The 20,962-nt window shown below is 55.7% G+C and overlaps 1 protein-coding gene across 2 annotated transcripts in view; it reads left to right on the top strand.

The window, feature by feature from the left end:
• Window positions 1-20,962, top strand: part of LOC134342154 (chromodomain-helicase-DNA-binding protein 4-like) — a 153,065-nt gene that overhangs the window by 101,040 nt on the left and 31,063 nt on the right. The window contains exons 24-27 of one of the 2 annotated variants that reach the window (XM_063040129.1): window positions 990-1,170; window positions 1,659-1,745; window positions 7,557-7,645; window positions 8,765-8,898. In XM_063040129.1, coding sequence (XP_062896199.1) covers window positions 990-1,170; window positions 1,659-1,745; window positions 7,557-7,645; window positions 8,765-8,898 — 491 coding nt within the window. Of the gene's footprint in view, window positions 1-989; window positions 1,171-1,655; window positions 1,746-7,556; window positions 7,646-8,764; window positions 8,899-20,962 lie in introns of both variants that reach the window. The other variant, XM_063040128.1, reaches the window with a different exon arrangement.

The raw sequence follows: 20,962 nt of genomic DNA, 5'->3' as shown, positions 1-20,962 counted from the left end.
TTCCCCTCTCTCTCCCCGGTCGCCCCCCCACGACATTCCCCTCTCTGCCCCTCTCCCCCCGGTCGCCCCCTCACGACGTTCCCCTCTCTCTCCCCGGTCGCCCCCCCACGACGTTCCCCTCTCTGCCCCTCTCCCCCCGGTCGCCCCCTCACGACGGCCCCTCTCTCCCCCCGGTCGCCCCCTCACGACGGCCCCTCTCTCTCCCCAGTCGCCCCCTCACGACGTTCCCCTCTCTCTCCCCGGTCGCCCCCCCACGACATTCCCCTCTCTGCCCCTCTCCCCCCGGTCGCCCCCTCACGACGTTCCCCTCTCTCTCCCCGGTCGCCCCCCCACGACATTCCCCTCTCTGCCCCTCTCCCCCCCGTCGCCCCCTCACGACGTTCCCCTCTCTCTCCCCGGTCGCCCCCTCACGACATTCCCCTCTCTGCCCCTCTCCCCCCGGTCGCCCCCTCACGACGTGCCCCTCTCCCCCCGGTCGCCCCCTCACGACGTGCCCCTCTCCCCCTGGTCGCCCCCTCACAACGTTCCCCTCTCCCCCCTCTCTCTCTCCCCGGTCGCCCCCTCACAACGTTCCCCTCTCTGCCCCTCTCTCCCTGGTCGCCCCCTCACAACATTCCCCTCTCTCTCCCCGGTCGCCCCCTCACAACGTTCCCCTCTCTGCCCCTCTCCCCCCGGTCGCCCCCTCATGACGTTCCCCTCTCTCTCCCCGGTCGCCCCCTCACAACGTTCCCCTCTCCCCCCTCTCTCTCTCCCCGGTCGCCCCCTCACAACGTTCCCCTCTCTGCCCCTCTCTCCCTGGTCGCCCCCTCACAACATTCCCCTCTCTCTCCCCGGTCGCCCCCTCACAACGTTCCCCTCTCTGCCCCTCTCCCCCCGGTCGCCCACTCACAACGTTCCCCTCTCCCCCCTCTCTCTCCCCCCGGTCGCCCCCTCACGACGGCTCCTCTCCTCCGGTCGCCCCCTCACGACGTTCCCCTCTGCCCCGCCAGGAGGAGCAGCCGCTGGAGCGGGAGATTATCAAGCAGGAGGAGAGCGTGGACCCGGATTACTGGGAGAAGCTGCTGCGACACCATTACGAGCAGCAGCAGGAGGACCTGGCCCGGCACCTGGGCAAGGGCAAGCGTATCCGCAAGCAGGTTAACTACAACGACGCCTCGCAGGAGGACCGAGGTACTGGCTCAGGCCTGGGGCCCGGCGGGATCCCGGGTTCCGGCCGGCGGGGTGGGGTGGTTGGCCTCCGGCTCGAAACTGGGCCCGGTCCGGGGCCTTGGGTCGGCCGGGTGGGCCTGACAGCTTAAACGCCGCTTCCCGTGGTTCCCGGGGCAGGTATCGGCCCCTGGGGGATGTGGGGTGGTGTCGTGGGAGGCGGGGTCGGGACGGTGAATCGCGAGGGAGGGAGGAGGCTGAGGCATCTCTCAGGACAGGCCTTGGACCTGGACCGGCCCTCGGGTCTAGACTGGGCCCCAGGCCAGGACCGGGCCCCGGGAAGGGGCTCCAGAGGACGGATTGGGCCCTGGGCCCTGGATCCCGGCGGAGAGGGGTTCGCGGGGGCGTGGGGGGGGGGCGGGTGGTGGTCGTGGTGATGGACGGAGGGGACCAGCACGGGAGGCTCCCTCGACTGACGGCTCTCTCTCCCTCCCGCTCCCGATGTTCAGCAGACTGGCAGGACGACCAGTCCGACAACCAGTCGGACTACTCCGTGGCCTCCGAGGAGGGGGACGAAGACTTCGACGAGCGGACCGAAGGTAGGACTCGGGGCCGGGGAGGGCGGGGTTTGAACGTTAACTAACGGCGATCAAACCCGATGGTAATGAAACACGGACCACAACTGATTCTTTCCCACCTTCAGCTACGGGAGAGAACCTTCCTTCTGTACTCCCACAGGGAAGTCTCTCTCCCAAATCGCAGAGGACGCAGAGTTTTTATACCATCTTTGTCACAAAAGTTCGGCAACAGCGATAGTCCGAGACAAAGGCGACTTAGGCTACTTCCACACTGGACCGGATAATTTTGAAGACGCCGGCTTCGAGTAAACACAACAGGCCTCCACACGAGGCGTTTTTCAAAATATCTCTGTCCACGTTAAAACCGATATACTTTATGGTCGCCAAACAATTGATACTAGAACGGACAATCATCGCAGCGATAGTTGATTCTGCGCTTCCCGCTCCCTGGAGTACAAATCGATAGTAAATATTAAACATTTAAATTATAAATCTTAAATGGAAAATGGGAAGTAAAGAAAGAAACCGAGAGATAGGTCCGGATAGTTGGAGGGTACGGCCCAGATCCGGGTCAGGATAGTTGGGGGAATCTGGGCAATGCGCAGGACGCATCCGCAGAAAGCAAGCGAAGTGGAGACGGAATCATATTTAGCGTTGTGCTTTCCCGTTGGTCAAAAACTTAAGCGGCGGAAAGGAAGTTTTCAACCACGCCTTCGAGGAGTTCAAAGATAACCCCTCCGCTGCAGAGAGCAGGCCGGACTTCTACCTTTCGACAGACGATGAAGCCGAGCTGTTTTCCTGCGAGTTGCGGACGGCGACAAAGTCAGCAGAGCAGTGGAGAACGTGGAGACGTTTAACTCCAAACAAGCTATTAGGGTAGATGGTAAAGTAAACAACAGACGCATGAAGCCGCCCTCTACCCAAGGTCAACAAGGGAGTGGAATCTGCTGCTGCCGTATTTCTGACGTTAATATTTTTCTTTTTAAATCTTTTTATTGAATAAGTACACAGAAGGTAAGCCATATAGGCACTAATACGCTGTTAGAATATAATATATTACAGGAAATATTAATACAGAAAAAAATTAATACAAACAGTGCAATTTAAACATAAAATAACAATGTAATATCGGCCTGAAACGTCGACTGCGCCTCTTCCTATAGATGCTGCTTGGCCTGCTGCGTTCACCAGCAACTTTGATGTATGTTGCTTTAATGTAATATAATAGTATACTAATTTTTATATATATCAAAAGAAAAAGATAAAACAAAACCCAAATAAAAACCCCACCGTGCTACTAAACTAAAAAGCAAAGCAATGAGCTAACTGGGAATCAAGTAGAGTTAAAGAACTTAAAAATCACGTCCTCAAACCCGACCTCCATTAAAAACAGTTTAAAAAAAAACAAGAAGGGAATATAAATATGGGCCGAGAGAATAAAAATTACATTAAATGAAAATGTTGAATAGAAGATCTCCAGGTCTGATCGAAGTCAACTGAAGAATCATAAAGATTACTTCTAATTTTCTCCAAATTTAAACATAATATCAACACACATCAAAGTTGCTGGTGAACGCAGCAGGCCAGGCAGGACCTGACGAAGGGTCTCGGCCTGAAACGTCGACTGCGCCTCTTCCTAGAGATGCTGCCTGGCCTGCTGCGTTCACCAGCAACTTTGATGTGTGTTGCTTGAATTTCCAGCATCTGCAGAATTCCTGTTGTTAAACATAATATCGTCTGGGAAAACCAGAAAAACGTAGTTGGAGGATTAGTCTCTTTCCAGTGTTGTAAAATACATCTTTTCGCCATTTAAGTAAGAAATGCAATCATTCTACGGGCTGAAGGAGAAAGATTACTGGAAATTTTAGGTAATCCAAAGATAGCAGTGATAGGATGAGGAGAGATGTACGTTAATATTTTTAAAGGCAGACTGAATCACGTCAATTTAGGGGATCTAGTCAAAAAAAAAGGCTCACTTTACAATTTAACTCTCACGCAGTTCACGCCGACTGCGCGTTGTAACAGCTGGCGCAGTACCAAAGCGGAAGCAGGAAAAAGCATTGTTGTTGTGCTGTTGACGTGACAGCGTTTTTAAATCTCTCCGTTTACCCCGTCCACACAACATAGGACATAGAACAGTACAGCACTGTACAGGCCCTTCGGCCCACAATGTTGTGCCGACCCTCAGACCCTGCCTCCCGTATAACCTCCCCACCTTAAATTCCTCCATATACCTGTCCAGTAGTCTCTTAAACTTCACTAGTGTATCTGACTCGGGCAGTGCATTCCACGCACCAACAACTCTGAGTAAAAAAAACCTTCCCCTTGAACTTCCCACCGCTTACCTTAAAGCCATGTCCTCTTGTATTGAGCAGTAGTGCCCTGGGGAAGAGGCGCTGGCTGTCCACTCTATCTATTCCTCTTATTATCTTGTACACCTCTATCATGTCTCCTCTCATCCTCCTTCTCTCCAAAGAGTAAAGCCCCAGCTCTCTTTGTTTTGCTTGTTTCATTTTTATACATGTCTGAGCTGGTATGTTCTTCTTGATTTCATTCTGGGTTTTTTTGAAAAATTTGAAAATAAAGTATTTTAAAAAATCTTCTACGTTCCACAGTCTCCTCTCATCCTCCTCCTCTCCAAAGAGTAAAGCCCCAGATCCCTTAATCTCTGATCATAACGCATACTCTCTAAACCAGGCAGCATCCTGGTAAATCTCCTCTGTACCCTTTCCAATGCTTCCACATCCTTCCTAAAGTGAGGCGACCAGAACTGGACACAGTACTCCAAGTGTGGCCTAACCAGACTTTTATACAGCTGCATCATTACATCGCGACTCTTAAACTCTATCCCTCGACTTATGAAAGCTGACACCCCATAAGCTTTCTTAACTACCCTATCCACCCGTGAGGCAACTTTCAGGGATCTGTGGACACGTACCCCCAGATCCCTCTGCCCCTCCAGACTACCACAACAACGTGCAGCCATCGTTTTCAAGTTTACACGCTCTGGAGAGCGTTTTTAGCGAAGCTCCGTCTTCGGGGGCTGCACGTTGTTGTGGTAGTGTGGAGGGGCAGAGGGATCTGGGGGTACGTGTCCACAGATCCCTGAAAGTTGCCTCACAGGTGGATAGGGCAGTTAAGAAAGCTTATGGGGTGTCAGCTTTCATAAGTCGAGGGATAGAGTTTAAGAGTCGCGATGTAATGATGCAGCTCTATAAAACTCTGGTTAGGCCACACTTGGAGTACCGTGTCCAGTTCTGGTCACCTCACTATAGGAAGGATGTGGAAGCATTGGAAAGGGTACAGAGGAGATTTACCAGGATGCTGCCTGGTTTAGAGAGTATGCATTGTGATCAGAGATTAAGAGAGCTGGGGCTTTACTCTTTGGAGAGAAGGAGGATGAGAGGAGACATGATAGAGGTGTACTAGATAATAAGAGGAATAGATAGAGTGGATAGCCAGCGCCTCTTCCCCAGGGCACCACTGCTCAATACAAGAGGACATGGTTTTAAGGTGAGGGGTGGGAAGTTCAAGGGGGATATTAGAGGAAGGTTTTTTACTCAGAGAGTGGTTGGTGAGTGAAATGATAGGAGAAGACAGGATCGGTTCTGGGACCTCTCCTTTTCGTGATTTTTATTAACGACCTGGATGTGGGGGTATAAGGGTGGGTTGGCAAGTTTACGGACGACACAAAGGTTGGTGGTGTTGTAGATAGTGTAGAGGATTGTCAAAGATTGCAGAGAGACATTGATAGGACGCAGAAGTGGGCTGAGAAGTGGCAGATGGAGTTCAACTCGGAGAAGTGTGAGGTGGTACACTTTGGAAGGACAAACTCCAAGGCAGAGTACAAAGTAAATGGCAGGATACTTGGTAGTGTGGAGGAGCAGAGGGATCTGGGGGTACATGTCCACAGATCCCTGGAAGTTGCCTCACAGGTGGATAGGGTAGTTCAGAAAGCTTATGGGGTGTTAGCTTTCACAGGTGCAGGGATAGAGTTTAAGAGTCACGATGCAATGGTGCAGCTCTATAAAACTCTGGTTTGGCCACACTTGGAGTATTGTGTCCAGTTCTGGTCGCCTCACTATAGGAAGGATGTGGAAGCATTGGAAAGGGTACAGAGGAGATTTACCAGGATGCTGCCTGGTTTAGAGAGTAGGCATTATGATCAGAGATTAAGGGAGCTCGGGCTTTACTCTTTGGAGAGGAGGAGGATGAGAGGAGACTGTGGAACGTAGAAGATTTTTAAAAATACTTTATTTTCAAATTTTTCAAAAAAAAGCCCCCGTTTCAATGTGGACGGAGGGTCAAAGCGAAGGGGAGGAGCTTCGTTTTCAGAATTATCCGGCGTAGTGTGGACATGGCCTTGGTCACCAAAAACAGAGGTAAACGTACTTGACAAAGAACACTTAATCACCTGAGGTAGAGGTAAACAGAACAGAGTGGAATTAATTCTCGCATCCTGCATGTCCTTGTCTGGATGCTCAGCGTTTCCATGTCAGCAGGACAAATTTGACCCCTTAACATCTCCAAACAAAAAGAACAATCAGATCAGCAGGCATTCTGGCTACTGAAATAGAGCAGAACTTTATAATTTAGATAAGAGACCCCACCGAAATTAAGAACGTAAGGGAGGTCCTCTGCCCTTTCTCCACCCATTTGTCGAAACCAAAAGGTGTGGAGAGCCAGGAGACATCCCCTTGTGGGTTCCTTTGTGAGTTTTTAATTCTTATCTTTATGCTTTATACTTTATTGTCGGCAGACAATTGGTACCAGAGCGTACAGTCATCACAGCGATATTTGATTCTGCGCTTCCCGCTCCCTGGAGTACAAATCGATAGTAAATAGTAAAAATTTAAATTATAAGTCATAAATAGAAAATAGAAAATGGGAAGTAAGGTAGTGCAAAAGAAAAAAACGAGAGGCAGGTCCGGATATTTGGCCCAGATCCGGGTCAGGATCCGTTCAACAGTCTTATCACAGTTGGACAGAAGCTGTTCCCAAATCTGGCCGTACGAGTCTTCAAGCTCCTGAGCCTTCTCCCGGAGGGAAGAGGGACGGAAAGTGTGTTGGCTGGGGGGGTCGTGTCCTTGATTATCCTGGCAGCTCTGCTCCGACAGCGTGCGGTGTAAAGTGAGTCCACGGACGGAAGATTGGTCTGTGTGATGTGCTGGGCCGTGGTCACGATCTTCTGCAGCTTCTTCCGGTCTTGGACAGGACAACTTCCGTACCAGGTTGTGATGCACCCTAGAAGAATGCTTTCTATGGTGCATCTATAAAAATTAGTGATGGTTTTAGGGGACAGGCCGAATTTCTTTAGCTTTCTCAGGAAGTAAAGGTGCTGGTGGGCCTTCTTGGCAGTGGACTCTGCTTGGTTGGACCAAGTCAGGTCATTTGTGATATTGACCCCGAGGAACTTAAAGCTTTTGACCTGTTCCACCGACGTAAATGGGGTCGTGCGGTCCGCTACTCCTTCTGAAGTCAACAACCGATCCCTTCGTCTTGCTGACGTTGAGGGATAGGTTATTGTCTTCGCACCGTGAAGCAGCTGTTTGAACACGGCAGCCATTCTCGAACCAGAATGCACAGACTCGACCTTAAACCATTATTCACAGGAATCTGACAACCCCCCCCCCCGACCCCAGTTCCCTAAAAACTTTATCAGGAAGGCCCGAGGCGAGCGTCAGCCCACCATCGGGGTGGGTTAGTGCCCAGCGGGGCTTGGGGGGGACAGCAGAGGGAGGGACTGAGGTGGGGGCAGAGGGTTTGGGGGCAGGGGGGGAGCGTGACAGGGGCAAGACCAGGCTTCAACCGCGACCCCCGTTTTCCCCGCAGCCGGCCGGCGACCGAATCGCAGAGCCCTGCGTAACGACAAGGACAAACCCCTGCCGCCCCTCCTGGCCCGCGTGGGGGGCAACATCGAGGTAAGCGGAGGCCCCTGGCCTCTTGTTACCCCTCTCTCTCCCTCCGTCCCCCCTCCGTCCCCCCCTCGATCCCGCCTCCCCCCCCCTCAATCGCCCCCTCACCCCCTCCCTCGATCCGGCCTCTCTCCCCCTCCCTCAATCCCGCCTCCTCCCCTCGATCGCCCCTCACCCACTCCCTCAATCCCGCCTCCCCCCCGATCCCGCCTCCCCTCTCGATCCCGCCTCCCCCCCTCGATCGCCCCTCACCCCCTCCCTCGATCCGGACTCCCACCCCCTCCCTCGATCCGGACTCCCTCCCCCTCCCTCGACTCCGACTCTCCCACTCCCTCAATCCCACCTCCCCCCCTCAATCGCCCCCACCTCTCGCCCCTCCCTCGACCCTGACTCCCCCTCCTTCGGCCCCGACTCTCCCCCTCCCTCGAACCCGCCTCTCACCCCTCCGTCGACCCCGACTCCCTCCCCTCGATCGCCCCTCACCCCCTCCCTTGACCCCGACTCTTACCCCCTTCCTCGACTCCGCCTCTCACCCCATCCCTCAACCCCACCTCTCTCCCCCTCCCTCGACCCCGACTCTCCCCCTCCCTCGACTGCGACTCTCCCCCTCCCTCGGCCCCAACTCTCACCCCCTCCCTCAACCCCGACTCTCCCCCTCCGTCGACCCCGCCTCTCACCCCCTCCCTCGACCCCACCTCTCTCCCCTCCCTCGGACCCGACTCTCCCCCTCCCTCGGCCCCAACTCTCTCCCTCCCTCGGCCCCAACTCTCTCCCTCCCTCGACCTCGAGACTCACCCCCTCACTCAACTCGGCCTCTCTCCCCTCCCTCGACCCCGACTCTCCCCCCTCCCTCGACCCCGACTCTCCCCCCTCCCTCGACCCCGACTCTCCCACTCCCTCGACCCCGACTCTCTCCCTCCCTCGACCTCGAGACTCACCCCCTCACTCGACCCGGCCTCTCCCCCCTCCCTCAACCCCGACTCTCCCCCCTCCCTCGAACGCCTTCACCTTAGCCCTCTCGTTCTGCCGGCCCCCCGTCCCCTATCCCTGCACCACTCATCCCCTCACCCCCACCCCCTCCGTCGCTGTCGGCAGCCTCCCCACTGATTGGACTGCCCTGCACAGGTCCTGGGCTTTAACGCCCGCCAGCGGAAAGCCTTCCTGAACGCCATCCTCCGGTACGGGATGCCCCCACAGGATGCCTTCACCTCCCAGTGGCTGGTCCGTGACCTGCGGGGCAAGACCGAGAAGGAATTCAAGTGAGTGGGCCGGGAAATGCCCTGACGGGCCGCGGGGGACCGACACGGCTGTGGGGAGAGAGTGGGACAGTAGGATTAGTGTGGGGACTGACACAGGACTGTGGGGAGAGAGTGGGACAGTGGGATTTGTGTGGGGACTGACACAGGACTGTGGGGAGAGAGTGGGACAGTGGGATTAGTTTTGGGACTGACAGGACTGTGGGGAGAGAGTGGGACAGTGGGATTATTTTGGGACTGACACAGGACTGTGGGGAGAGAGTGGGACAGTGGGATTAGTGTGGGGACTGACACAGGACTGTGGGGAGAGAGTGGGACAGTGGGATTACTGTGGGGACTGACACAGGACTGTGGGGAGAGAGTGGGACAGTGGAATTAGTGTGGGGACTGACACAGGACTGTGGGGAGAGAGTGGGACAGTGGGATTAGTCTGGGGACTGACACAGGACTGTGGGGAGAGAGTGAGACAGTGGGATTTGTGTGGGGACTGACACAGGACTGTGGGGAGAGAGTGGGACAGTGGGATTAGTGTGGGGACTGACACAGGACTGTGGGGAGAGAGTGGGACAGTGGGATTAGTGTGGGGACTGACACAGGACTGTGGGGAGAGAGTGGGACAGAGGGATTAGAGTGGGGACTGACACAGGACTGTGGGGAGAGAGTGAGACAGTGGGATTTGTGTGGGGACTGACACAGGACTGTGGGGAGAGAGTGGGACAGTGGGATTAGAGTGGGGACTGACACAGGACTGTGGGGAGAGAGTGGGACAGTGGGATTAGTGTGGGGACTGACAGGGCTGTGGGGAGAGAGTGGGACAGTGGGATTAGTCTGGGGACTGACACAGGACTGTGGGGAGACAGTGGGACAGTGGGATTTGTGTGGGGACTGACACAGGATTGTGGGGAGAGAGTGGGACAGTGGGATTAGTTTTGGGACTGACACAGGACTGTGGGGAGAGAGTGGGACAGTGGGATTAGTGTGGGGACTGACACAGGACTGTGGGGAGAGAGTGGGACAGTGGGATTACTGTGGGGACTGACACAGGACTGTGGGGAGAGAGTGGGTCAGTGGGATTAGTTTAGTGTCTGTTACAGGACTGGGGAGAGGGTGGGACAGTGGAATTAGTGTGGGGACCGACACGGCTGTGGGGAGAGAGTGGGACAGAGGGATTAGTGTGGGGGCTGACACGGCTGTGGGGAGAGAGTGGGACAGTGGGATTAGTGTGGGGACTGACACAGGGTTGTGGGGAGAGAGTGGGACAGTGGGATTAGTGTGGGGCTGACACGGGGCTGTGGGGAGAGAGTGAGACAGTGGGATTAGTGTGGAGACTGACACAGGGCTGTGGGGAGAGAGTGGGACAGTGGGATTAGTGTGGGGACTGACACAGGACTGTGGGGAGAGAGTGGGACAGTGGGATTACTGTGGGGACTGACACAGGCTGTGGGGAGAGAGTGGGACAGTGGGATTAGTGTGGGGACTGACACAGGACTATGGGGAGAGAGTGGGACAGTGGGATTAGTGTGGGGACTGACACAGGACTGCGGGGAGAGAGTGGGACAGTGGGATTAGTGTGGGGACTGACACAGGACTGTGGGGAGAGAGTGGGACAGTGGGATTAGTGTGGGGACTGACACAGGGCTCTGGGGAGAGAGTGGGACAGTGGGATTAGTTTTGGGACTGACGCAGGACTGTGGGGAGAGAGTGGGACAGTGGGATTAGTGTGGGGACTGACACAGGACTGGGGAGAGAGTGGGACAGTGGGATTAGTTTAGGGACTGACAGGACTGTGGGGAGAGAGTGGGACAGTGGGATTAGTGTGGGGACTGACACAGGGCTGTGGGGAGATAGTGGGACAGTGGGATTAGTTTTGGGACTGACGCAGGACTGTGGGGAGAGAGTGGGACAGTGGGATTAGTGTGGGGACTGACACAGGACTGTGGGGAGATAGTGGGACAGTGGAATTAGTGTGGGGACTGACACAGGACTGTGGGGAGAGAGTGGGACAGTAGGATTAGTGTGGGGACTGACACAGGGCTGTGGGGAGAGAGTGGGACAGTGGGATTAGTGTGGGGACTGACACAGGACTGTGGGGAGAGAGTGGGACAGTAGGATTAGTGTGGGGACTGACACAGGACTGTGGGGAGAAGTGGGACAGTGGGATTAGTTTGGGGACGGTTACAGGACTGTGGGGAGAGAGTGGGACAGTTGGATTAGTGTGGGGACTTGACACAGGACTGTGGGGAGAGAGTGGGACAGTGGGATTAGTTTAGTGTCTGTTACAGGACTGTGGGGAGAGGGTGGGACAGTGGGATTAGTTTTGGGACTGACACCGGACTGTGGGGAGAGAGTGGGACAGTGGGATAAGTGTGTGGACTGATACAGGGCTGTGGGGAGAGAGTGGGACAGTGGGATTAGTGTGGGGACTGAAACAGGACTGTGGGGAGAGAGTGAGACAGTGGGATTTGTGTGGGGACAGACACAGGACTGTGGGGAGAGAGTGGGACCGTGGGATTAGTTTTGGGACTGACAGGACTGTGGGGAGAGAGTGGGACAGTGGGATTAGTTTTGGGACTGACACAGGACTGTGGGGAGAGAGTGGGACAGTGGGATTAGTGTGGGGACTGACACAGGACTGTGGGGAGAGAGTGGGACAGAGGGATTAGTTTTGGGACTGACACAGGACTGTGGGGAGAGAGTGGGACAGTGGAATTAGTGTGGGGACTGACACAGGGCTGTGGGGAGAGAGTGGGACAGTGGGATTAGTTTTGGGACTGACGCAGGATTGTGGGGAGAGAGTGGGACAGTGGGATTAGTGTGGGGACTGACACAGGACTGTGGGGAGAGAGTGGGACAGTAGGATTAGTTTGGGGACGGTTACAGGACTGTGGGGAGAGAGTGGGACAGTGGGATTAGTGTGGGGACTGACACAGGACTTTGGGGAGAGAGTGGGACAGTGGGATTAGTGTGGGGACTGACACAGGACTGTGGGGAGAGAGTGGGACAGTGGGATTAGTTTAGTGTCTGTTACAGGACTGTGGGGAGAGGGTGGGACAGTGGGATTAGTTTTGGGACTGACACAGGACTGTGGGGAGAGAGTGGGACAGTGGGATTAGTGTGGGGACTGACACAGGACTGTGGGGAGAGAGTGGGACAGTGGGATTAGTGTGGGGACTGATACAGGGCTGTGGGGAGAGAGTGGGACAGTGGGATTAGTGTGGGGACTGAAACAGGACTGTGGGGAGAGAGTGAGACAGTGGGATTTGTGTGGGGACTGACACAGGACTGTGGGGAGACAGTGGGACAGTGGGATTAGTGTGGGGACTGACACAGGGTTGTGTTGAGAGAGGGACAGTGGGATTAGTTTAGTGTCTGTTACAGGACTGTGGGGAGAGGGTGGGACAGTGGGATTAGTTTTGGGACTGACACAGGACTGTGGGGAGAGAGTGGGACAGTGGGATTAGTGTGGGGACTGACACAGGACTGTGGGGAGAGAGTGGGACAGTGGGATTAGTGTGGGGACTGACACAGGGCTGTGGGGAGAGAGTGGGACAGTGGGATTAGTGTGGGGACTGACACAGGACTGTGAGGAGAGAGTGGGACAGTGGGATTAGTGTGGGGACTGACACAGGACTGTGGGGAGAGAGTGGGACAGAGGGATTAGTGTGGTGACTGACACAGGACTGTGGGGAGAGAGTGGGACAGTGGGATTAGTGTGGGGACTGACACAGGACTGTGGGGAGAGAGTGGGACAGTGGGATTAGTGTGGGGACTGACACAGGGTTGTGGGGAGAGAGTGGGACAGTGGGATTAGTTTAGTGTCTGTTACAGGACTGTGGGGAAAGAGTGGGACAGTGGGATTAGTTTAGGGACTGACACAGGACTGTGGGCAGAGAGTGGGACAGTGGGATTAGTTTTGGGACTGACGCAGGACTGTGGGGAGAGAGTGGGACAGTGGGATTAGTGTGGGGACTGACACAGGACTGTGGGGAGAGAGTGGGACAGTGGGATTAGTGTGGGGACTGACACAGGACTGTGGGGAGAGAGTGGGACAGTGGGATTAGTGTGGGGACTGACACAGGACTGTGGGGAGAGAGTGGGACAGTGGGATTAGTGTGGGGACTGACACAGGGCTGTGGGGAGAGAGTGGGACAGTGGGATTAGTGTGGGGACTGACACAGGATTGTGGGGAGAGAGTGGGACAGTGGGATTAGTGTGGGGACTGACACAGGGCTGTGGGGAGAGAGTGGGACAGTGGGATTAGTGTGGGGACTGACACAGGACTGTGGGGAGAGAGTGGGACAGTGGGATTAGTGTAGGGACTGAAACAGGACTGTGGGGAGAGAGTGAGACAGTGGGATTAGTGTGGGGACTGACAGGACTGTGGGGAGAGAGTGGGACACTGGGATTAGTGTGGGGACTGACACAGGGCTGTGGGAAGAGAGTGGACAGTGGGATTAGTGTGGGGACTGACACAGGGCTGTGGGGAGAGAGTGGGACAGTGGGATTAGTGTTGGGACTGACACAGGGCTGTGGGGAGAGAGTGGGACAGTGGGATTAGTGTGGGGACTGACACAGGGCTGTGGGGAGAGAGTGAGACAGTGGGATTAGTGTGGGGACTGACACAGGACTGCAGGGAGAGAGTGGGACAGTGGGATTAGTTTAGGGACTGACAGAACTGTGGGGAGAGAGTGGGACAGTGGGAATAGTTTAGGGACTGACAGGACTGTGGGGAGAGAGTGGGACAGTGGAATTAGTGTGGGGACTGACACAGGGCTGTGGGGAGATAGTGGGACAGTGGGATTAGTTTTGGGACTGACGCAGGACTGTGGGGAGAGAGTGGGACAGTGGGATTAGTGTGGGGACTGACACAGGACTGTGGGGAGAGAGTGGGACAGTGGAATTAGTGTGGGGACTGACACAGGACTGTGGGGAGAGAGTTGGACAGTAGGATTAGTGTGGGGACTGACACAGGGCTGTGGGGAGAGAGTGGGACAGTGGGATTAGTGTGGGGACTGACACAGGACTGTGGGGAGAGAGTGGGACAGTGGGATTAGTTTAGTGTCTGTTACAGGACTGGGGAGAGGGTGGGACAGTGGGATTAGTTTTGGGACTGACACAGGACTGTGGGGAGAGAGTGGGACAGTGGGATTAGTGTGGGGACTGACACAGGACTGTGGGGAGAGAGTGGGACAGTGGGATTAGTGTGGGGCTGACACAGGACTGTGGGGAGACAGTGGGACAGTGGGATTAGTGTGGGGACTGACACAGGACTGTGGGGAGAGAGTGGGACAGTGGGATTAGTTTTGGGACTGACGCAGGACTGTGGGGAGAGAGTGGGACAGTGGGATTAGTGTGGGGACTGACACAGGACTGTGGGGAGAGAGTGGGACAGTGGGATTAGTTTAGGGACTGACAGGACTGTGGGGAGAGAGTGGGACAGTGGGATTAGTGTGGGGACTGACACAGGGCTGTGGGGAGAGAGTGGGACAGTGGGATTAGTGTGGGGACTGACACAGGATTGTGGGGAGAGAGTGGGACAGTGGGATTAGTGTGGGGACTGACACAGGACTGTGGGGAGAGAGTGGGATAGTGGGATTAGTGTGGGGACTGACACAGGGCTGTGGGGAGAGAGTGGGACAGTGGGATTAGTGTGGGGACTGACATAGGGCTGTGGGGAGAGAGTGGGACAGTGGGATTAGTGTGGGGACTGACACAGGACTGTGGGGAGAGAGTGGGACAGTGGGATTAGTGTGGGGACTGACACAGGGCTGTGGGGAGAGAGTGGGACAGTGGGATTAGTGTGGGGACTGACACAGGGCTGTGAGGAGACAGTGGGACAGTGGGATTAGTGTGGGGACTGACACAGGACTGTGCGGAGAGAGTGGGACAGTGGGATTAGTTTAGTGTCTGTTACAGGACTGTGGGGAGAGGGTGGGACAGTCGATTAATTTAGGGACTGACACAGGACTGTGGGGAGAGAGTGGGACAGTGGGATTAGTGTGGGGACTGACACAGGACTGTGGGGAGAGAGTGGGACAGTGGGATTAGTGCGGGGACTGACACAGGACTGTGGGGAGAGAGTGGGACAGTGGGATTAGTGTGGGGACCGATACAGGGCTGTGGAGAGAGAGTGGGACAGTAGGAATAGTGTGGGGACTGAAACAGGACTGTGGGGAGAGAGTGAGACAGTGGGATTAGTGTGGGGACTGACACAGGGCTGTGGGGAGAGAGTGGGACAGTGGGATTAGTGTGGGGACTGACACGGCTCTGGGGAGAGAGTGGGACAGTGGGATTAGTTTTGGGACTGACGCAGGACTGTGGGGAGAGAGTGGGACAGTGGGATTAGTGTGGGGACTGACACAGGACTGTGGGGAGAGAGTGGGACAGTGGGATTAGTTTAGGTACTGACAGAACTGTGGGGAGAGAGTGGGACAGTGGGATTAGTGTGGGGACTGACACGGCTGTGGGGAGAGAGTGGGACAGTGGGATTAGTGTGGGGACTGACACAGGACTGTGGGGAGAGAGTGGGACAGTGGAATTAGTGTGGGGACTGACACAGGGCTGTGGGGAGAGAGTGGGACAGTGGGATTAGTTTTGGGACTGACGCAGGACTGTGGGGAGAGAGTGGGACAGTGGGATTAGTGTGGGGACTGACACAGGACTGTGGGGAGAGAGTGGGACAGTGGGATTAGTGTGGGGACTGACACAGGACTGTGGGGAGAGAGTGGGACAGTGGGATTAGTGTGGGGACTGAGACAGGACTGTGGGGAGAGAGTGGGACAGTGGGATTAGTGTGGGGACTGACACAGGGCTGTGGGGAGAGAGTGGGACAGTGGGATTAGTGTGGGGACTGACACAGGATTGTGGGGAGAGAGTGGGACAGTGGGATTAGTGTGGGGACTGACACAGGGCTGTGGGGAGAGAGTGGGACAGTGGGATTAGTGTGGGGACTGACACAGGACTGTGGGGAGAGAGTGGGACAGTGGGATTAGTGTAGGGACTGAAACAGGACTGTGGGGAGAGAGTGAGACAGTGGGATTAGTGTGGGGACTGACAGGACTGTGGGGAGAGAGTGGGACACTGGGATTAGTGTGGGGACTGACACAGGGCTGTGGGAAGAGAGTGGACAGTGGGATTAGTGTGGGGACTGACACAGGGCTGTGGGGAGAGAGTGGGACAGTGGGATTAGTGTTGGGACTGACACAGGGCTGTGGGGAGAGAGTGGGACAGTGGGATTAGTGTGGGGACTGACACAGGGCTGTGGGGAGAGAGTGAGACAGTGGGATTAGTGTGGGGACTGACACAGGACTGCAGGGAGAGAGTGGGACAGTGGGATTAGTTTAGGGACTGATAGAACTGTGGGGAGAGAGTGGGACAGTGGGATTAGTTTAGGGACTGACAGGACTGTGGGGAGAGAGTGGGACAGTGGAATTAGTGTGGGGACTGACACAGGGCTGTGGGGAGATAGTGGGACAGTGGGATTAGTTTTGGGACTGACGCAGGACTGTGGGGAGAGAGTGGGACAGTGGGATTAGTGTGGGGACTGACACAGGACTGTGGGGAGAGAGTGGGACAGTGGAATTAGTGTGGGGACTGACACAGGACTGTGGGGAGAGAGTGGGACAGTAGGATTAGTGTGGGGACTGACACAGGGCTGTGGGGAGAGAGTGGGACAGTGGGATTAGTGTGGGGACTGACACAGGACTGTGGGGAGAGAGTGGGACAGTAGGATTAGTGTGGGGACTGACACAGGACTGTGTGGAGAAGTGGGACTGTGGGATTAGTTTGGGGACGGTTACAGGACTGTGGGGAGAGAGTGGGACAGTTGGATTAGTGTGGGGACTTGACACAGGACTGTGGGGAGAGGGTGGGACAGTGGTATTAGTTTTGGGACTGACACCAGACTGTGGGGAGAGAGTGGGACAGTGGGATAAGTGTGGGGACTGATACAGGGCTGTGGGGAGAGAGTGGGACAGTGGGATTAGTGTGGGGACTGAAACAGGACTGTGGGGAGAGAGTGAGACAGTGGGATTTGTGTGGGGACAGACACAGGACTGTGGGGAGAGAGTGGGACAGTGGGATTAGTGTGGGGACTGACACAGGGCTCTGGGGAGAGAGTGGGACAGTGGGATTAGTTTTGGGACTGACGCAGGACTGTGGGGAGAGAGTGGGACAGTGGGATTAGTGTGGGGACTGACACAGGACTGTGGGGAGAGAGTGGGACAGTGGGATTAGTTTAGGGACTGACAGGACTGTGGGGAGAGAGTGGGACAGTGGGATTAGTGTGGGGACTGACACAGGACTGTGGGGAGAGAGTGGGACAGAGGGATTAGTGTGGGGACTGACACAGGGCTCTGGGGAGAGAGTGGGACAGTGGGATTAGTTTTGGGACTGACACAGGACTGTGGGGAGAGAGTGGGACAGTGGGATTAGTTTTGGGACTGACACAGGACTGTGGGGAGAGAGTGGGACAGTGGGATTAGTGTGGGGACTGACACAGGACTGTGGGGAGAGAGTGGGACAGAGGGATTAGTTTTGGGACTGACACAGGACTGTGGGGAGAGAGTGGGACAGTGGAATTAGTGTGGGGACTGACACAGGACTGTGGGGAGAGAGTGGGACAGTAGGATTAGTTTGGGGACGGTTACAGGACTGTGGGGAGAGAGTGGGACAGTGGGATTAGTGTGGGGACTGACACAGGACTTTGGGGAGAGAGTGGGACAGTGGGATTAGTGTGGGGACTGACACATAACTGTGGGGAGAGAGTGGGACAGTGGGATTAGTTTAGTGTCTGTTACAGGACTGTGGGGAGAGGGTGGGACAGTGGAATTAGTTTTGAGACTGACACAGGACTGTGGGGAGAGAGTGGGACAGTGGGATTAGTGTGGGGACTGACACCGGACTGTGGGGAGAGAGTGGGACACTGGGATTAGTGTGGGGACTGACACAGGACTGTGGGGAGAGAGTGGGACAGTGGGATTAGTGTGGGGACTGATACAGGGCTGTGGGGAGAGAGTGGGACAGTGGGATTAGTGTGGGGACTGAAACAGGACTGTGGGGAGAGAGTGAGACAGTGGGATTTGTGTGGGGACTGACACAGGACTGTGGGGAGACACTGGGACAGTGGGATTAGTGTGGGGACTGACACAGGGTTGTGTTGAGAGAAGGACAGTGGGATTAGTTTAGTGTCTGTTACAGGACTGTGGGGAGAGGGTGGGACAGTGGGATTAGTTTTGGGACTGACACAGCACTGTGGGGAGAGAGTGGGACAGTGGGATTAGTGTGGGGACTGACACAGGACTGTGGGGAGAGAGTGGGACAGTGGGATTAGTGTGGGGACTGACACAGGGCTGTGGGGAGAGAGTGGGACAGTGGGATTAGTGTGGGGACTGACACAGGGCTTTGGGGAGAGAGTGGGACAGTGGGATTAGTGTGGGGACTGACACAGGACTGTGAGGAGAGAGTGGGACAGTGGGATTAGTGTGGGGACTGACACAGGACTGTGGGGAGAGAGTGGGACAGAGGGATTAGTGTGGTGACTGACACAGGACTGTGGGGAGAGAGTGGGACAGTGGGATTAGTGTGGGGACTGACACAGGACTGTGGGGAGAGAGTGGGACAGTGGGATTAGTGTGGGGACTGACACAGGGTTGTGGGGAGAGAGTGGGACAGTGGGATTAGTTTAGTGTCTGTTACAGGACTGTGGGGAAAGAGTGGGACAGTGGGATTAGTTTAGGGACTGACACAGGACTGTGGGGAGAGAGTGGGACAGTGGGATTAGTTTTGGGACTGACACAGGACTGTGGGGAGAGAGTGGGACAGTGGGATTAGTGTGGGGACTGACACCGGACTGTGGGGAGAGAGTGGGACAGTCGAATTAGTGTAGGTACTGACACAGGATTGTGGGGAGAGAGTGGGACAGTGGGATTAGTGTGGGGATTGACACAGGACTGTGGGGAGAGAGTGGGACAGTGGGATTAGTTTAGGGACTGACAGGACTGTGGGGAGAGAGTGGGACAGTGGAATTAGTGTGGGGACTGACACAGGGCTGTGGGGAGAGAGTGGGACAGTGGGATTAGTTTTGGGACTGACGCAGGACTGTGGGGAGAGAGTGGGACAGTGGGATTAGTGTGGGGACTGACACAGGACTGTGGGGAGAGAGTGGGACAGTGGAATTAGTGTGGGGACTGACACAGGACTGTGGGGAGAGAGTGGGACAGTAGGATTAGTGTGGGGACTGACACAGGGCTGTGGGGAGAGAGTGGTACAGTGGGATTAGTGTGGGGACTGACACAGGACTGTGGGGAGAGAGTGGGACAGTAGGATTAGTGTGGGGACTGACACAGGACTGTGGGGAGAAGTGGGACAGTGGGATTAGTGTGGGGACTGACACAGGACTGTGGGGAGAGAGTGGGACAGTAGGATTAGTTTGGGGACGGTTACAGGACTGTGGGGAGAGAGTGGGACAGTTGGATTAGTGTGGGGACTTGACACAGGACTGTGGGGAGAGAGTGGGACAGTGGGATTAGTGTGGGGACTGACACAGGGCTGTGGGGAGAGAGTGGGACAGTGGGATTAGTGTGGGGACTGACACAGGATTGTGGGGAGAGAGTGGGACAGTGGGATTAGTGTGGGGACTGACACAGGGCTGTGGGGAGAGAGTGGGACAGTGGGATTAGTGTGGGGACTGACACAGGACTGTGGGGAGAGAGTGGGACAGTGGGATTAGTGTAGGGACTGAAACAGGACTGTGGGGAGAGAGTGAGACAGTGGGATTAGTGTGGGGACTGACAGGACTGTGGGGAGAGAGTGGGACACTGGGATTAGTGTGGGGACTGACACAGGGCTGTGGGAAGAGAGTGGACAGTGGGATTAGTGTGGGGACTGACACAGGGCTGTGGGGAGAGAGTGGGACAGTGGGATTAGTGTTGGGACTGACACAGGGCTGTGGGGAGAGAGTGGGACAGTGGGATTAGTGTGGGGACTGACACAGGGCTGTGGGGAGAGAGTGAGACAGTGGGATTAGTGTGGGGACTGACACAGGACTGCAGGGAGAGAGTGGGACAGTGGGATTAGTTTAGGGACTGATAGAACTGTGGGGAGAGAGTGGGACAGTGGGATTAGTTTAGGGACTGACAGGACTGTGGGGAGAGAGTGGGACAGTGGAATTAGTGTGGGGACTGACACAGGGCTGTGGGGAGATAGTGGGACAGTGGGATTAGTTTTGGGACTGACGCAGGACTGTGGGGAGAGAGTGGGACAGTGGGATTAGTGTGGGGACTGACACAGGACTGTGGGGAGAGAGTGGGACAGTGGAATTAGTGTGGGGACTGACACAGGACTGTGGGGAGAGAGTGGGACAGTAGGATTAGTGTGGGGACTGACACAGGGCTGTGGGGAGAGAGTGGGACAGTGGGATTAGTGTGGGGACTGACACAGGACTGTGGGGAGAGAGTGGGACAGTAGGATTAGTGTGGGGACTGACACAGGACTGTGTGGAGAAGTGGGACTGTGGGATTAGTTTGGGGACGGTTACAGGACTGTGGGGAGAGAGTGGGACAGTTGGATTAGTGTGGGGACTTGACACAGGACTGTGGGGAGAGGGTGGGACAGTGGTATTAGTTTTGGGACTGACACCAGACTGTGGGGAGAGAGTGGGACAGTGGGATAAGTGTGGGGACTGAAACAGGGCTGTGGGGAGAGAGTGGGACAGTGGGATTAGTGTGGGGACTGAAACAGGACTGTGGGGAGAGAGTGAGACAGTGGGATTTGTGTGGGGACAGACACAGGACTGTGGGGAGAGAGTGGGACAGTGGGATTAGTGTGGGGACTGACACAGGGCTCTGGGGAGAGAGTGGGACAGTGGGATTAGTTTTGGGACTGACGCAGGACTGTGGGGAGAGAGTGGGACAGTGGGATTAGTGTGGGGACTGACACAGGACTGTGGGGAGAGAGTGGGACAGTGGGATTAGTTTAGGGACTGACAGGACTGTGGGGAGAGAGTGGGACAGTGGGATTAGTGTGGGGACTGACACAGGACTGTGGGGAGAGAGTGGGACAGTGGGAT

The sequence above is a fragment of the Mobula hypostoma genome, unplaced genomic scaffold (genome assembly GCF_963921235.1).
Source record: "Mobula hypostoma unplaced genomic scaffold, sMobHyp1.1 scaffold_143, whole genome shotgun sequence".
Lineage (NCBI taxonomy): Eukaryota > Metazoa > Chordata > Chondrichthyes > Myliobatiformes > Myliobatidae > Mobula > Mobula hypostoma.
This window is presented reverse-complemented; position numbering and strand designations above follow the sequence as displayed.